This window comes from Polychytrium aggregatum, assembly GCF_025602895.1.
Source record: "Polychytrium aggregatum strain JEL109 chromosome Unknown BJ171scaffold_196, whole genome shotgun sequence".
NCBI lineage: Eukaryota > Fungi > Chytridiomycota > Chytridiomycetes > Polychytriales > Polychytrium > Polychytrium aggregatum.
The window spans coordinates 43,408-58,895 of NW_026516398.1; the positions used below are offsets into that span (position 1 = coordinate 43,408).

General features: G+C 55.3%; 5 protein-coding genes across 5 annotated transcripts; 2 read left to right on the forward strand and 3 right to left on the reverse strand.

Annotated features, from left to right (window-relative positions):
* Positions 1–1,695: 1,695 nt before the first annotated feature.
* On the reverse strand, positions 1,696–3,869 carry BJ171DRAFT_620123 (actin family; the record flags this gene model as incomplete). The annotated part of the gene is made up of 6 exons (XM_053115411.1): positions 3,620–3,869; positions 3,357–3,448; positions 3,101–3,209; positions 2,826–2,933; positions 2,188–2,634; positions 1,696–2,013 (listed from the first exon to the last, which is right to left on the reverse strand). The coding sequence occupies exons 1-6, from the start codon at positions 3,800–3,802 to the stop codon at positions 1,696–1,698; spliced, it is 1,257 nt and encodes a 418-aa protein (XP_052961488.1). The 5' UTR covers positions 3,803–3,869.
* A 344-nt stretch (positions 3,870–4,213) lies between these two features.
* Positions 4,214–5,457, reverse strand: BJ171DRAFT_547073 (uncharacterized protein). Its single transcript, XM_053113023.1, has 3 exons — positions 5,339–5,457; positions 5,078–5,200; positions 4,214–4,983 (listed from the first exon to the last, which is right to left on the reverse strand). The coding sequence occupies exons 1-3, from the start codon at positions 5,439–5,441 to the stop codon at positions 4,367–4,369; spliced, it is 843 nt and encodes a 280-aa protein (XP_052961489.1). The 5' UTR covers positions 5,442–5,457; the 3' UTR covers positions 4,214–4,366.
* Positions 5,458–5,912: 455 nt separating this feature from the next.
* On the forward strand, positions 5,913–11,567 carry BJ171DRAFT_620130 (P-loop containing nucleoside triphosphate hydrolase protein; the record flags this gene model as incomplete). Its single annotated transcript, XM_053115412.1, has 13 exons — positions 5,913–6,074; positions 6,225–6,430; positions 6,601–6,835; positions 6,959–7,098; positions 7,256–7,495; positions 7,717–7,825; positions 7,984–8,051; positions 8,183–8,816; positions 8,881–9,759; positions 9,921–10,076; positions 10,227–10,532; positions 10,730–11,152; positions 11,328–11,567. The coding sequence occupies 13 exons, from the start codon at positions 5,913–5,915 to the stop codon at positions 11,565–11,567; spliced, it is 3,798 nt and encodes a 1,265-aa protein (XP_052961490.1).
* Positions 11,568–11,906: 339 nt separating this feature from the next.
* Positions 11,907–13,437, reverse strand: BJ171DRAFT_469317 (Golgi phosphoprotein 3; the record flags this gene model as incomplete). The annotated part of the gene is made up of 3 exons (XM_053108570.1): positions 13,053–13,437; positions 12,490–12,727; positions 11,907–12,340 (listed from the first exon to the last, which is right to left on the reverse strand). Exons 1-3 carry the CDS (start codon positions 13,089–13,091, stop codon positions 11,907–11,909), a joined length of 711 nt encoding a protein of 236 aa, XP_052961491.1. The 5' UTR covers positions 13,092–13,437.
* Positions 13,438–14,096: 659 nt separating this feature from the next.
* On the forward strand, positions 14,097–15,448 carry BJ171DRAFT_607522 (uncharacterized protein; the record flags this gene model as incomplete). Its single annotated transcript, XM_053115232.1, has 6 exons — positions 14,097–14,217; positions 14,333–14,514; positions 14,670–14,701; positions 14,915–15,005; positions 15,156–15,248; positions 15,361–15,448. Coding segments are annotated over 6 exons (606 nt in total), but the record flags the coding sequence as incomplete, so codon positions are not given.
* Positions 15,449–15,488: the final 40 nt, after the last annotated feature.

Consider the following 15,488-nt stretch of genomic DNA (forward strand, 5'->3'; position numbering starts at 1 on the left):
CCCTTCCTTTCTTTCATGTTGCACACGCCCCCTATGTTCTCAGCATTTGTCAGTGATACTGAATTTGTCTGTTGTCAGTGTTGCCCGCATTTGTCAGCGATCGAGTGTATTTCTGACTTCCACAAGGTTTCTCCACTTAGCCGCAATTCTGCCCTCGCGCCCGCGCTCAGTAAGACATCGCCGCGGATCCTCCAGGCACATCGATTGCCAGTCTTTGCCCGCTCATTATTCTGAATGTCGCCTTGGACCCCAGACACACTTGACTGTCGATCCTCGCCTTGTTAAAATCAATAAAGTTCCTTCGTGTTCTTCTTTTTTTGATTCTATCTCGATTCTGTGATGCGACAGTCGAATGTACCGGTTTGGCGGTTCCATCGATCCGGCTGCCGTATATGACGCCATTTTGATTGGTCGCATCAGTGAATCTTTGACAGAGTACCTCCTTGACTCTAATGAGCATTGCGAGCACTTCGCGGACCTGCAACCAGCGGAGGCGCATGAGTACTTCCAGGTGCTCAAGTTTTGCTTTGTCACCAATTGGCGTGTACGTCACATCACCTTTACAAGCGGATAGGAAGATGCAGGGTCGGAACTTCGATCTGGTTCCATTCACCGATTCTCTCTTGTCCTGACTTGATTAAGTTGTCAGCCCTGTCGCTCGAGAGGCCCAACATATCGTATCATCTGTATTCTCCCGCTTTGACTATCTGTCGCATCTCTCAATTAACGAGCAACTTCTCTCACTCTGCCTCCGCCTCGCTTCCATCCTGAGTGTTCAAAACCCTCGGCCTGTATCCGTCTTCGGTCCCTGCTCGCCTGCCGTCCTACCCACCCAAGTCATTGCTCGTCCGTGACAGTTTGCGCCGCCTCAATATCAAGGCCACTCCCCCCATGACAAGCTGGACTCCGAACCCATTCGTTTCATAAATGGTCAAGAGAATGGTCCATAAAGTTGCTTGTGAGTTTGAGCCCACACCCCACTATCGGATCTTTTAGGTATTTCATGTTTGCTGCTCGACATCGCGTGACCTCACGCATCCCTCATCGTATCCCTCCACCCCCTTCCTCAACCAAAGCTGAAAGACACATCGAGCATAAAGTCGAAGGAATTTATCCTCGCAAAAGTCCCGTGTGTGATCCTGTACTTGGTTACCTGGAAGGCGTACCCAATATTGAAGTCCGCCTGGGAATCTCTCGAAAATCTGAAGAGAGCCCCGCACATGGTGCAACAGTTCCATCAGCGATACCCGGACAGGCCCAAGTCTCTCTCCCGGTCTCGAAAGTAGTTTATGGTTAGGATGATGTGACGACTCGGCCCAATTGCCACATGTTGCGATGGTCGGGGCGCGCACGCGAGCGAGCAAGTTCACCCGCCGGCCCACCATGATTAACTTAGTTCCCACGATATATCAATGGTGATGCCCTCATGTTTGGCAGGGCGCAGCAAGTGGAGCATTCTGGTCAACTCGCCTTCCAGTCCGCCCGTGCTCACCGTCGCCTTCCAGTCGCTTGTCTGTCCCGTTTCCCGCCAGTTTCCCGCTCTCGCTTCCTCGTTTGTCCCCCCCTTTCGTTGTGGCAACAGCCAACCCCAAATGCCAACCATACTTTGCAAACAATCAGAGTGTGATCTTGAAATCCTAAATTCAATACGCCCACCTTGTCGCCAACCAACATGTCGTTTCAAAGCCTCTCGTGCTATTCTTCGGTTGAAAGACAGCTCCAATCGGGGATCTCGCCATTTCTTTCATAGTTCTCCCGCTTTAGCTCTCCTCGGCCTGTCCATTTCATCACGCCCATCAGCGATCCACCTGTCCAGGCCAGGCAGTTGGCCTTGAAAATCGTTTTGATGATGGACCAGTTGGCCTGTGATCTGCGATTCCAATTGTAACGTGGGCTTTCCTCCAGTAGGCGGTAGATGTGCTCCTGCAATCGTTGATGGAACCCTGGCAACATCGAGGTTCCTCCAATCAAGAGCACATTGCGATAGAGGTCCATGCGAATGTCCCGGGGACACTGGTAGTTATGCATACGCATTAGTCTGTGCCCTTGATCGTGTGGGTAGTCATGGATGCGACTGCTCCACCACGCTTTTGGCACTAACTGCTCTAGTCTCTTCATGGTGGTGCCCAAACTAGGAAGTCGAATCGATTCCTACACACCCAGAATGTTGCCAAAATCCTCTCGTACCTGTATGATGGCCTCCAGAATCACGTTGGCAACTGACACACCGTCGTCGTCACCTTCAAATAGTACTTCGGCGCTACGCTCACGCACCCAGCCGGGCACCCAGAGCTTGTCGTTCGAGTCAACGGTGACATGGACGGGCCGCGTTTCGCTCTTGTAGACGGTGTACTCGTAGAGCTTCTCGCGATATGGAAATGCTGCCTCGCGGTTCTCAAAAGACACGTCCTCAAATGTGGGAAAGGCTCCCACAAAGCAGACCTGCGCCTTCAAATTCTCGTAAAACTCGTTGCTCAGTTTCTCTACGAAGCTGTCCTCGATTGGGACCATGTCCACCCCATCTTGCAGCACCTTGCCATGGTTCTTGAGTAGTAGTTTCAGTCTTGTTGTGACCGAGTGGCCTGCAATTGGAAGTGTTTTCATTTGCCGGAACAGTGGCCGTCCATCGTATATCTATATGGCCGGGAAGAGCAAGAACGTTCTCGTGAGCATGGATGGTTTGAGGTTGTCGCAGTGGCCGACACAATAGCGACGAGTCCATGGTTGGTGACAGGCGGCAGAGGCTATCGCTGTATGAAAGGATTGCGATAGGAGCCTTCAGCAATCGACACTTGATGGATTCATAGAAACCCATGTCACCATACCGGGAGTACCGAAAGCTCCAGGTGACCAATATCCACCACCAGTCCTGTTGTTTTTCCGCAAGCCAAGAGCGCAAGAACGTGTGACGGCACAAATGATATTGATGGAACCTGAAGCCAAACCACACCGGCAGCGAGTTAGTACATTTCTGGCTGCCAGGCGCCCTAACCAGTGGCGGTGCACAGATATCGACTTTTGTACATCTCCTCCAAATCATTTCCAACGATACCCCATGTCACCATGCATCAGCTAGTGCAGGCACTGCGTATAAAGATACCTCCAGTTCGTTGAAGAGCACGTCACAGATCAATTTCTTAATCGCAATAGGCATCAACAAGTTTTCGCAAATGATGACACTCCTTTGCTTGGGATCTGTCAGCAGGTATCTAAAGCCGTGTTTGAGCCGACGTAATAATGTAAGAGGGACATGGTAACCAACGATTTCATTTCAAGAGATAATGGATGATGGCGATTGTTATCCATCATTCCCAAGCACCGCGCCACCTCGTCGCTTCAAATCACAGCTCGCTTACTGATGAAACGTTTGGTAAAAGAGGTCCGAGAGGACATTTCGAATGGACTCGAGCACTGCGGGGTCGCTCTCGAGCTGAAACAGCGTCACCATCTACAACGAGATGGTTATGTGAATATGTCGCCCGAGTGGCGAACGGGCCCGGGTCGGCAAGTATTACCGCCAAAACGAGCGTCTGTCAGGTTTGCTCAACGGGTTGGCGTCAAGGTCAACCCCGCCCCCTATCTTTCGTTAGCCAGCTGTAGCTTCATTGTCCACTCCCACCTTCTTTCCCGACCGAGAGCCGTCTTGAGAGAAGACTGGAATGGCAACAGGCAGAACATGTCTCGGCTTGGATTCTCCCGAGAAGCCGCACTTGAGATATCGAGAGCCCAGATCCAGCACGATTCGATCTTCTGTGCCGTACATCGAGTGCCGCCGCAGCAGACTAGTGGTGCTTCCACTCATGGTGTACCGTTGAGGCCGAGAGCCGGGGTCGAGTGCTGTGGAGCCGGCTGGGAGATCAAGCCAGGCCAGCACCGGCTGCGTTTGGGCTTGGGCTTGGGTGGCGAAATGCAGGAGACGAGAAGACGGCGCTCTCGCCGCGCTCTCGCTCCTCGGTCTGAAATCACGTGATGAGCATGTCACCCTGAGCTCGTCCTGGTTTCAGTCGCACTCGTCATGAGTCCGCCTGCTCAGGGGAATCACCACCAAAGTGCATGCGATGCTCTTCCAAGCCCGATGAGGTGCTCCGCTCTCCCCGTTCGGCCACATTCCCCCATCACTGGACTTTGATAGACCCCCGGTTGCCGGGATCGGTACTCAGGGCTTGCGGCCGTCAATCACGCCGGATTGTTGGTTCACCGGCCTCAACCAGCATAATCGTGGCCTCGGCCAAAGAATTTATGATTGCAGCGAATTCGACTGAAAATCAAGATACATAAATAAGCCTCCATCTCTAGGCATCAAGCCTTTCGCCGGATGCGTGACCAACAGTCTCGGGTGACGGTTGGTTGTGCGCGAGACATTCGGTCATTGAGTCGAGGCCACGCTGGTCTTGTCATAGCGAAACAACCAGTGGTTGACGTTCCAGCCGTGGGTACCTCCGGCAGTATTAGTGGCGGCTGCCTTGGCTTCGACAGCTTCGCTGGGCTCCCAGCCTGGAATAGAGTAAGTGATGGTGATAATTCGGCGGTTCGGGGAGCAACTGGATTCTCGAACTTCATTGGATCGGAGGGCCAGTGATACCGAGCGGCAGAGCTTGGAGAACAGCAACCACGACGATTCCGACCACGATCGAGTCAGCTTTGGAGGAGTGCTGCTCAAATGGCAGTCCGCATCGCCAGAGGTTGGCAGGGGCCCTCCGTTAAGCCATCGATGGAGTTGCGGCTTGAGCTTGTCGAGACCCGTTGGGAGGAGGTAGAGAATCAGGACGGTAGCAGTGCATTGACCACTGTCGAGCTCGAGCTGATCCAGGTTGACGGTGAACATATCCTGCTCGATGAAAGCGATGCGTTCTTGGCGCTCGAGCTGCAGCGCCTTCTCTTTGGCGTGCTTGACGAGATAGGGATCGAGTTCAATTCCGACACTGAATGCCGGCGGCCGATCGGACTCGTGGGCGGCAAAGAGGATTCGCCCATCTCCGCATCCTGAACGAGGCGGAAGAGCGAGGCGTTGAGCGAGCTCGATTCAGATCCAAGAACAGAGAAGCGGATCCGCCAACTGCAAGACAATAAGGCTTACCCAGATCGACAAGGACATCGCTACTCTGGATGTTTGCGAATCTCAGGACAGCCTGCACAACCTGCAGCGAGCAAGGCACGTACGGCGCAATAAATTGGGTGTTGTCGAGCGGACGGCTGTTGACTGGAGCCAAAGAGACATGATCAGCACCAGAACAAGCGTGCGACTGCACAGCTACGATTGCGACCGGCGATGGGTTGCAGCTGTGGTTGCGGGCGGTGTAAATGAAGCGCCGACAGGCCAGTGCGAGTTGGTGCGTACCTAAGGTGTACGGTATTGGGTTTTCGAGATTCGGGATCTGCGCCGGCAGATCAGCCGAGTCCGAGAAGGGCATTTCCGCTAGGTCACCATCGGGGCTGGGCATGATGTGAGATCGGTGCAGGATTGTTCCCAGATCGATGGCTGAGCGTGGCTGAGCGGCATGGCCGTTCCACAACAGGCGCCACGCACGTGATTCGACGAGCCCATTCGATCCACCTAGCCGACCCATTCGATCCAGCTGGCCCACGGCAGCATCCATGTGGTGGCGCCGTGGCCGTGTTTGTCATGGGCGTGTCCATGACCATCGATCTGGCATGTGGCTGCCGTCCCCCATGTCCACGGAAGCAGTGCTCGTGTCTGCACTGCCTGCTCCGTCGTGGATCTTGCGCAACCCGCGCGACCCAGCCCGATTTGCTTGTCGCCCTGTAGCGTTGCTCCCTTGGATCATGGGTCGGTTGGGCAGGTATAAAACCTTTCGCTGCCTGCTGTCCGCTCCCCGCCCAAGCCGTACCAACGTCCTCCTTCGCGGTCTGCAGCCTCATCTATTCCAAAGCGCTGTTCCTGGACCCTTCCAATGGCTCAACTCCGTGCTAAGCAGCCCTCCAAGTGGGAGCAGGCCAATCTGCTCTCCAAGCTGCTATGGTTTTGGATGGACGGCGTCTTCATGACTGGCAAGAAGCGCCCTCTGTCCTTCGACGATCTGCATCTGCTCCCCAAGGATATCCGCTCTGCCGAGGTGGGTTCGTCTTTGCCTCCTTCCTTCCCCCTCGCCTTTGGCCGCCACTCTGCCCTGCTTGGCGCTTTGTTCGATTATTCTCCCAAGCCTCATCACCAACCGTGCCCCTCCGCCACCTCCACCCCTTCAACGACCTGTATTGGCCCTCAGCTTTATGCCAAGTTTGAGCGTATATGGAGTGAGCAGCAAAATGCATACGACCAGCAGCGCCCTTTCCCATTCAAGACTTTTCCATGGGTCAAGCCAACAAAGATCAAGCCGCCGAGCGTCGTCTGGACGCTGCACAAGCTGTTTGGTCGCCGGCTCTATCCTGTGGGCATTCTCTGTTGGATTTGCGACAACTCAATCCTGATCAGGTCTGCGTTGCCACCTTAGTTCCTCGCCCGCATCTGCCTCCCTTTCCCTCGTGAGCAATGGCCGATGTTGTCATCGCTGTCTCAAGCACTCGCTTCTCAGGAGTACCCCGTGCCGATGCGTTGGCTTAACTCCCGGCCGCTCCTGTCGCCCATGCCTTCTCTGTTCACAGCCCCTTGGTTCTCCAGGCCCTGGTCAACTTTGTGGTCTCGAGCCAAACAGGCAGTCCTCCCCCAGCCGGGACTGGCGTGCTTCTTGCTTTTGGGATGTTTCTTGTTCCTATCTTGACGAGCCTGACCCTCAACTGGTACTTTGCACAAATCACCGTCACGGGTATGGCCGCCCGCTCCGTGCTCTCCAGCGCCGTCTTCCACAAGAGTATGCGTCTCTCTCCGGAGGCTCGTCAGGTAGATATCGCGATGTCGACCTGGATTGCTCCTGCGGGATTTCGACGACTCGACAGCCCCCTGCTTCATCACACCTGACCCGTTCCTGCCTTTGCCCTCGACATATCGACTCGCCACCAACAGAAATACGACTCTGGCAAAATTGCAACAATCTTGGCCACCGATGTGGCCCGTGTCGAGCTCTTCTTCAGCTGGTTCCATGATCTCTGGTGCATGCCCGTTAATATCCTGACCAACATCGGCATCCTGCTCGCTCTTCTCGGGTACGCTGTCAAGCACAAAGTGGTTTTCATATTCCTCTCCTTAACTTTGCCACTCGAACTGCTCCGGCCCGCCCGTATCTCAAGCTCCGCGACTGAGTAGCCAGCTAACATTGCAGTTCCAATATCTCTTGCTCTCCTTTTTTTTTCCGCTATCCAGCCCATCGGCTCTAGCCGGTGTCGTCATTATTTTCCTGTTGGGTCCGATCCAGGCCTTCATCACCACCCTTCGGATGAGGTATCGCAAGGATCTGGTTGAAATAACCGATAAACGAGTCAAGCTCACCCAAGAGATTCTACAAGGCATTCGCGTTGTCAAATTCTTCCACTGGGAGCCCACTTTCCTTGAGCGAATCTTTTCGCAGCGTTCCGCCGAGCTGAAAAAGGTGGCATCGGTCAAGTATGTACGGTGCCGCTGCACGCGGTGTATTTGCGTCGAGCATGTGCGATATTCGGTCTGTGCTCTGGATGTTTTTGGTCGCTTTCGCCTTACTCTCGAGTGCTATGTTCTCTGGGGTCACATCAGCAGAGCTCAGTTCGCTGCTACTATCCCACAGCAACGCTGCCACTGCGCGCTATACTTACTTGGCTCTGTCTTCCCCCCCCCATCGTGTGCCTCAGCATGATCGAAGGGGTCAATAGCACCATTGGCTTTGTCGTTCCAGTCACTGCAAGTATCGTCACATTCGTTGTGTATTCCCTGACCACCGATTCCTTCAACGCTTCGACGGTCAGTTATAGGGGGGTGTGCGGAGCCAAATGGGCTATCGCTTTGAATCTGCATCCGCCCATCACGTTTTGTACACCACCGCTGCCTCAGCATGCAAACTTGCCGAGCACCAAAATGGATTCGGCACGCTGCTCACGAGACATTGACATGCTTTGCAGATCTTCTCGGCCTTGTCGCTCTTCAATGCTCTGCGCATTCCCGCCTTCATCTTCCCAATGATCTTTTCGTATGTACCTGAATCACAAGCCAACCATCCCAGTCGTTTGAGCGGCAATCAGATGCAACTTTCACCTGGCCAACTGTGTCGTGTCCACTTTGCCCCTCAAACGCATGCTTACATGTATGTCTATGATCCAGGTCCTTTGCTGATGCCAAAGTCGCCATCGATCGACTTCAAGAGTTCCTCGAGGCTCCCGAAATCGATTTCGAGCCCACTGTAGACAAAGCCATGGAGCCTTCGGTCTCCATCGACCGCGGTGAATTTGTCTGGTGCCCACCTTACGCTGAGCCGGCGACTCCACTGCCCGCCAACAAGTCCCGGCTTCGCTTTGCCTTCCCGAAGAAGCAAGCCGTCCCCGCCAAAGCCTTGGAAAGCGAAACTTTTGATCGAAAGGATCACGAGCCCGAGATGGCTGGAGAGCACGCAGACTCTGAATCCGATGTCATTGCGGCCCCTGAGACCCAGGGGCGACTGTCTTCGGTCAATATCCAGCTGAAGCGCGGCTCGCTGTGTGCCGTTGTTGGACCGGTTGGGTCAGGCAAATCCTCCCTGCTCAGTGCTTTGGTTGGAGATATGCAATATCGCAGCGGCTCGGTCACGTTCTCGGGATCCGTCGGACTCTGTCCACAGCAAGCCTGGATTATGAACGCAACCATTGAGGAAAACATTCTGTTTGGCAAGCAGATGGACCGGGAAAAGTATGCCCGCTGCGTCCAAGCCTGTGCACTCACGCGGGACTTTGAGATCCTGCCCGGCGGCGATCAAACCGAAGTGGGTGAAAAGGGCATCAATCTGAGCGGAGGACAAAAGCAGCGGATCTCGCTTGCCCGACTAGCTTAACAGCGACGCCGACATTGTTTTGCTTGACGACCCGCTCTCAGCCGTCGACGCCCACGTCGGCCGACACATCTTCGACAACCTCATTCTTAAGGCGCTCGGCGGCAAGACCCGGGTGCTCGTCACACATCAGCTCCATTGTCTGCCGCAGTGCGATTACATCATCATCATGCAGCAAGGGCGTATCGCCGAACAAGGGTCGTTCCAAGAGCTCATGTCCCAAAGCAGCGTCCTGGCCGGCTTGATGAAGGAGTACGGCGGCGTTCATGAAACACCATCGGAGCAAACCGAGTCCAAGAAGCAGGAAGGAAAAGAACTTGAGATCGACGACCGTACCGACGAGCCTGAGGAAAAATCCGGCCGGAAGCTGATCCAAGAGGAGGAACGCATGACTGGAGGCATCGGCCGCATTGTCCTCAAAAAGTACTTTTCAGCAATGGGCCATCCTTACTTCTTTGGCGCCATCATTGTCACGCTGATATTCACTCAAGGCCTTCGCGTCTCGACCGACTACTGGCTTGTGATTTGGTCGTCGATGCTGCTTCCCTCGCTCTCCCAAAATGGCTACATTGGGATATATGTCGCCCTGGGGCTAACGGCCTCGGCCGTCACGTTGGTGTACTACTATCTCTGCGTCATGGGTGGCGTCCGTGCTGCCCGAACCATGCACGAATGGGCCCTTACCCGGGTTTTGAAGTCTCCGATTTCGTTTTTCGACACCACGCCGTTGGGTCGCATCGTCAACCGACTTTCGCGCGACCAAGATATTGTGGACAACTCCTTGATCAAGGTATCGAGCGGCTTCGCCCTCTCTGTCGCCACTCTCCTGTCAACCTTGATCACAATTGGCGTCTCGACCCAGGGCTGGCTGATTCTGGTGATGGCAACCTATGGCTGGCCTATATTACTACATCCAGAAGCTCTACCGAACGTCCTCGATTCAGCTCAAACGCATGGAGAGCATTTCCAAGAGCCCCGCTCTTTGCCCACTTTACCATGACGCTCTCGGGGATGACCACCATCCGGGCCTACAACCAGCAAGACCGTTTCCAAGCCAAGGCTCACACGCTTATCGACAGCAACAACGAACCGCAATTTCTGATCTTCCATGGCCAACGATGGATGTCGATCCGCCTCGATCTGATTGGATCGATCCTGATCCTTGTCGTGTCTATCTATGCCGTTATATTCCGAGTAGGTGGTGTTGGTGGCTTTGGCGGTGTTGGCGCGGTGGGCATCGTCTTCCTCCTGCCTCGTACCTCCTTCGCTCTCTGTACCTCCCCCATCTATCGTTCTTGACATCGCCATCGGCACTATCACTAATGTTTTGTCGCCGTCTCTTAGACAACCATTTCTTCAGCCGTCATTGGTCTCATGCTTTCGTACTGCCTGCAAGTCAACATGCAGCTCAACCAGTGCATGCGAACATTCACCGATCTCGAGATGCAGCTCAATGCAGTCGAGCGCCTTGAATACTATTCCTCACAACTCGTTATCGAAGATGATGCTGCCACAGTGCATCCACCAGACAACTGGCCAAGCAACGGCTCGATCACTTTCGAAGGCGTCGAGATGAGATATCAGCCCGATATGCCTCTTGTTCTCAATGCCGTCAGCATCGACATTCTGCCCAGGGCCAAGATTGGGGTGGTATGTAATGCACAACGCTTTGGATGACGTCCTCAGATTGCCGTGAGATCAACCTGTCCCAACGAAATTGTATTGCCAGCGAATGCAATGCTTGCGTTGGTTGCTCCAGAGGCTCAGCTGGATGTGCAGCCATGGCAACTCCATTGGTTTGTCTGAAGAGTACTGATCACCGGGTACTGCATCGCATATTCCCCCAGGTTGGAAGAACCGGATCGGGCAAGTCGTCGCTCATGTTTGTGCTCTTCCGGATGGTGAATCCGTGTGGAGGACGCATCTTGATCGATGGCATCGATATTTGCCAGCTATCGCTGCGCGATCTTCGATCCCGGATCACAATCATACCCCAGGACCCCATTCTGTTCTCAGGGTCAATCCGGACGAATCTCGACCCGTTCTCGGAGCACAGCGACAGCGACCTATGGGATGTCTTGGCTCGTTCCGGCCTGAAAGCTGCCGTTACGGCCATGGACGGCAAACTTGACGCCACAGTGGCCAGTCTGGGCGAGAACCTCAGCGTCGGACAGCGTCAATTGATGTGCCTTGCTCGAGCAATGCTGCGCCGGCCTCGGGTGATTATTCTGGATGAGTGCACTGCCAATGTGGACTTTGAAACCGACAAGGTAAGCCATTCGCGCAGCTGTAAAGGACCAGTATATCGTGCGTATTGCATCGACAATGGCCCCTGTCGGCGAAGATGTGCGAGGATGGATGTACCAAGCCCCTGCCGCAAGCCTGAGAATTTCGAGATCCTTGGCTTGCAGCCAATCGATGTTAACAGACATACACCTTGCGCAGCTCATTCAATCGTCACTCCGAGAAGACTTCCGAGGCTCGACGGTACTCACGATCGCGCATCGCCTGAACACCATCGTCGATTATGACAAGATTCTGGTGCTCGATACTGGCAACGTGGTCGAATACGACTCGCCGCGAGTGCTGCTGCAGAACAAGGCTTCTGAGTTTTCCAGGCTGGTCGACGAAACGGGGCAAGCGAACGCAGCGGTACTTCGGTCTATGGCTGCCAAAGAAGAGTAAACCGGCGGATCTAGCAGTTTCACCACCAACAGACCAAAAAGTCACAGCGGGCGGCCCGTGCGACCCGACCTATCTGGGCGTCGAGAAATCATCCTATCCGGCAGCTGATCTGAAGGGCGCTCAGGGACACCACTATCTCGTTTCCTTCTGAACAAGCTGTGGTCGCGACGCAATAGCGACAGCCAGCCTCCAGCTTTGGCATCACTCCATTTGATTTCATTCAATTGCACTTTGTACAGATTGTGAAACGGGCAGGTGCTTCGTATTAGGGCAGGGAGATGGAGAGAAAGAGCCAGAGACGGTCGAGCGCGGAAGCCAAAACCAGGTGCGGGAAAGGCACTACAAGATCGAGTCCATCTTTTGGTACACTGATAGCACTCCAGCCATGATCTCTGTTGTCCCCATGCTCTTGGCTTTGTCCGTCAGCGAGGCGTGCTCCAGGATGATCTCGTCGACCTTTTCGTACGCAACCTCTCGCTGCGAATGGCTCAATCCAACCAGGGCGTTCTCGAGAACATTGGCAGCATAGGCGGCGCAAACCAAGGCGATTGTCCTTCTGTCCGGGATGGGGCCACGGCCAAGCAAAGCATCGACGATTCTCTTGATCAGGATTTCCTTGGCGCTGTGGTCGGCAACGGGATGTGTGGCCATATCGAAGAGAACAAAGTTTCGTTTCTCGGTTCGCAAGACACCTTTGTCGACCAAACCCTTGGCAATACGTTCGCGAACCTGCTTGAGCTGAAATCCGATCTTCATGAGATTCCACGTTTCGCCTGGATGCGAGCACACAGGCGGTGAGGATTATGGGTCGTGAGGATGATATGTCGAACGACGACCCGCGAGCTGCAGCGCCAGGTCCTTCGTGCGGCCTACTGTGCAGTTGTCGCCGGGCTGCGACAGTAGATCAGCACAATGTACGCACCACTCATCAAGTCGATCCAGTTGCCAACGCTTTGCTTGTCTTGCTTCATAATCCTCACAGCCTCGTCCAACAAGACCTCGCCAGTGCTTCGATCATCCACGACCTCGACGAGGCGTTCGACAAAGGGGCGCTTGCGAATATCCTTTATAGTGCCAATGCGACCTCGGAAGGAGAGCTCCATCAGGATGGCGCCTCGCAAGACATATGATATGTTGTCATTCCAGAACGACAGATATCCCTGGCGAGCCAGCGCAACAGAATGGGTACTGGGGGTCAGCGCCGTTTGGAATGCAACATCCGCGGCCAGCGCCCAGGCAAGGATATCAGAGGCGCCCAGAGGCGCCCAGAGGACGCACGGCTCCGACAACAACAGCCGGAAACATGAGCAGCAGGATGAGCAAGAAGCAAATCGACGGCCCTTAAGGATCAAGCACGATCGATCCAGACTTTGGGGGTTGTCGCCAAGAACACAGGCTTGGCCAGAAAGCGTTCGTGGCTGTGGATCGAGCGGACATTGTCTTGATCGAAACACCGAGCCACCAGAAAGCGCACCGCAGACTCACTTGAGAGTCCTTCAGTCCCAGAAGCAGAACCTCCTCCATAAGCGTCAGCTTGTTCTTGTCGAGCTTGGCGCCTTTGCCATTGTCCTCGTCATAGCTTGCAGCAGTTGTGGACCTGTCAGCGCCTGCTGCAGGGGGGGTTTCGAAGCTCTGCTTCCGGACGGAGGCGGAGGGGATGTCAAAATCCTGGTTATCTCCAGAATCTCCTCCTCCTCCTCTCCTCTTCGACGCTGGACCAGGCCGGTGGACATGACGCAGAATGGCCCGTTGAGGGGTTCTTGGGGCGGGGGCGGGATGGATGGATGGATGGAAGGGAGGCCGGATGAGGACGGAATCAGGGAGTGCGGGGGCGCAAGCGCCGGTTTGGGCGGGCCACAGGCCGTGACACGCCGCCTTGCTGACACGGAACGAGCACGGAAGGGCAAGGGCGCGAAGACGCCGCTGCTGATTGGTCCGCCGATGCGGGTCTTGGCGGTGTTGGTGGTGGCGGTGTTGGATGCGGTGTGGGATACGACGTGGGATACGACGTGGGATACGACGTGGGATACGACGTGGGATTTGTGTTGGTGCTGGGCAGACCGATGCGGCGGATCGGCTCCCAAGGAGGATCTCCATATGCGCTGGATAGAGCCTCTCTCGTTGGGCCCCTACGCAAATGTTCTTTCGATGGCGCTCTTTGCCGCCCTGCGCGGCAGCACCCCCACTGGCAAGTCCGCCACCTCGCAAATGTCCTCCGACAGAATTGGTCGTTACCCTCGTTGTCAAGGTGCCCAAGCTCGTCCGGGACCCAAATACAAGCCCAGGACCCAACAATAGCATTCGGATGCGCCGGCTGTCGCCAGACACACACTATTCCCGGCGCCAGGCTGCGGCATCAGGCGCGGCATCCAGGAATAGGATGTGCCAATTGCAGAGCCGCGGCTGACCCCAGGCCGGTGGCAGATGGCCATGCCAGCAATCCGCCCGGCGCTCAGGCCTCCGCTTCGCTTGCATCTCCATCCGCAACGTCGCTCCGCGCTCTCGGGACTCGGCACATCTACGCAAGCAATGAAGTTCTCGAAACAGCTGCTGCTCCGAGCCTCGCCGCTCTGGTACGACCACTATGTCGATTACAAGTCGCTCAAGGGCACTCTCAAGTCCTTCCGTGTCGGCGACAGCACCGATCCAAGTGAGTGGCTGACGCTGCAGACGACAGCCGGACAAGTGCCGCCCATTCGGCAGCATGGACTCGAGGCCGGTTCGTAGGCATCGTGCTTGCCTCACCCCTCTCCAATGATTGGCAGAGTCCCATACCGATGTTCCCGCTGCCGAGCGCAAGCCCACTCCGCCACCCAACATGGCCGCTATCGACGAGTTCACAAACACATTCTCGGAACTCCTGAAGGTCGAGGCCGATAAGGTCGAAGGATGGTATGTCATCAAGGAAACCGAGGGACGAGCCCGCCTGGCCGAGCTGGTTGCCCGTGTAAGTGTCCTCGCCTGGGCTGATTCGTCCGGCCAGTGTCGGTCGTTGACGCTCAGAAACGACCACATGGGTGCTGTTCTGCATATACTCCGCCGGCTCTTGCGCTCATGTTCTTTGCTTGATGCCTCAATCGTTCTTGACCCAAATCCATCCAGGGAAAGAGTCCACAAGTCAATCGCGAGGTTTGGTACGCATCGCCTTCACATAGGACCTCATGCACTCCGGCATTCGTCCGACAGGGAATATCCCGGGCCATCGGGCTGCCAACAAACACTGGGGTGGAATGCCTTCCTTGCCACGACTGGGTCTGTGGGGTATGCCATGCATTGCTGCACTGGGCTGACTCTTGCTTGCGGGCTGTCTCTCTGCTCTCGATTATACCTGCACGTGTCCGAGCCAGGCTCAAGGACATCGAGGACCTAATTGCCAACCTGGAGATGCTGTTTGAGTACAGCGAGGTCAACATCGTCGCATTCAAGAAAATCATCAAGGTGAGCCCTTGCATAAGCCGATGGGTGCCTGCACCGGCGGCTACTCCTATGGTGCTCGCAGCCGGGCCAAGCAGCGTCCGTTGCTGGCGATCCGCGACCTGACAAACCTCGGCTACTTTCCGATGGCGGTTTCAAACTGTGATGCTCCAGAAATTCCAAAAGTACATTGAACACGGCAACGTCTCGAATGTGTGGACAGTCATCAAGGCCTATCGCTTCTTTTCCAACTCGGAGCTGGATCAGGTGCTGCTGGCAAAGGCCAAAAAGAGCTCCGCAAATCGGTCCCGAAATGGCTCTGACGCCAACCGAAGCCCTTCCCGTTGCCGACCAAGGCAATGTTCCGACTGTCACCAAGCTCGACCTGGACGCCCTTCCGGGCGGACAAATCTCCAAGCTGTGGCTGGCTGTATACGAGGGGGACCGGAAGCCTGATCCGAATCCCGGTGATTGTGGCCAAGGGCGTCAAGTACGGCCCACGGTTGG

Coding starts and splice junctions, on each gene's coding strand:
- BJ171DRAFT_547073 (XM_053113023.1), bottom strand. CDS start 5,441: ATGCCCAGCCCCGATGGTGACCTAGCGGAAATGCCCTTCTCGGACTCG. Junction 5,201..5,338: donor CCCAATACCGTACACCTTAG/GTACGCACCAAC, acceptor CTTTGGCTCCAG/TCAACAGCCGTCCGCTCGAC. Junction 4,984..5,077: donor CGATGTCCTTGTCGATCTGG/GTAAGCCTTATT, acceptor CGCCTCGTTCAG/GATGCGGAGATGGGCGAATC.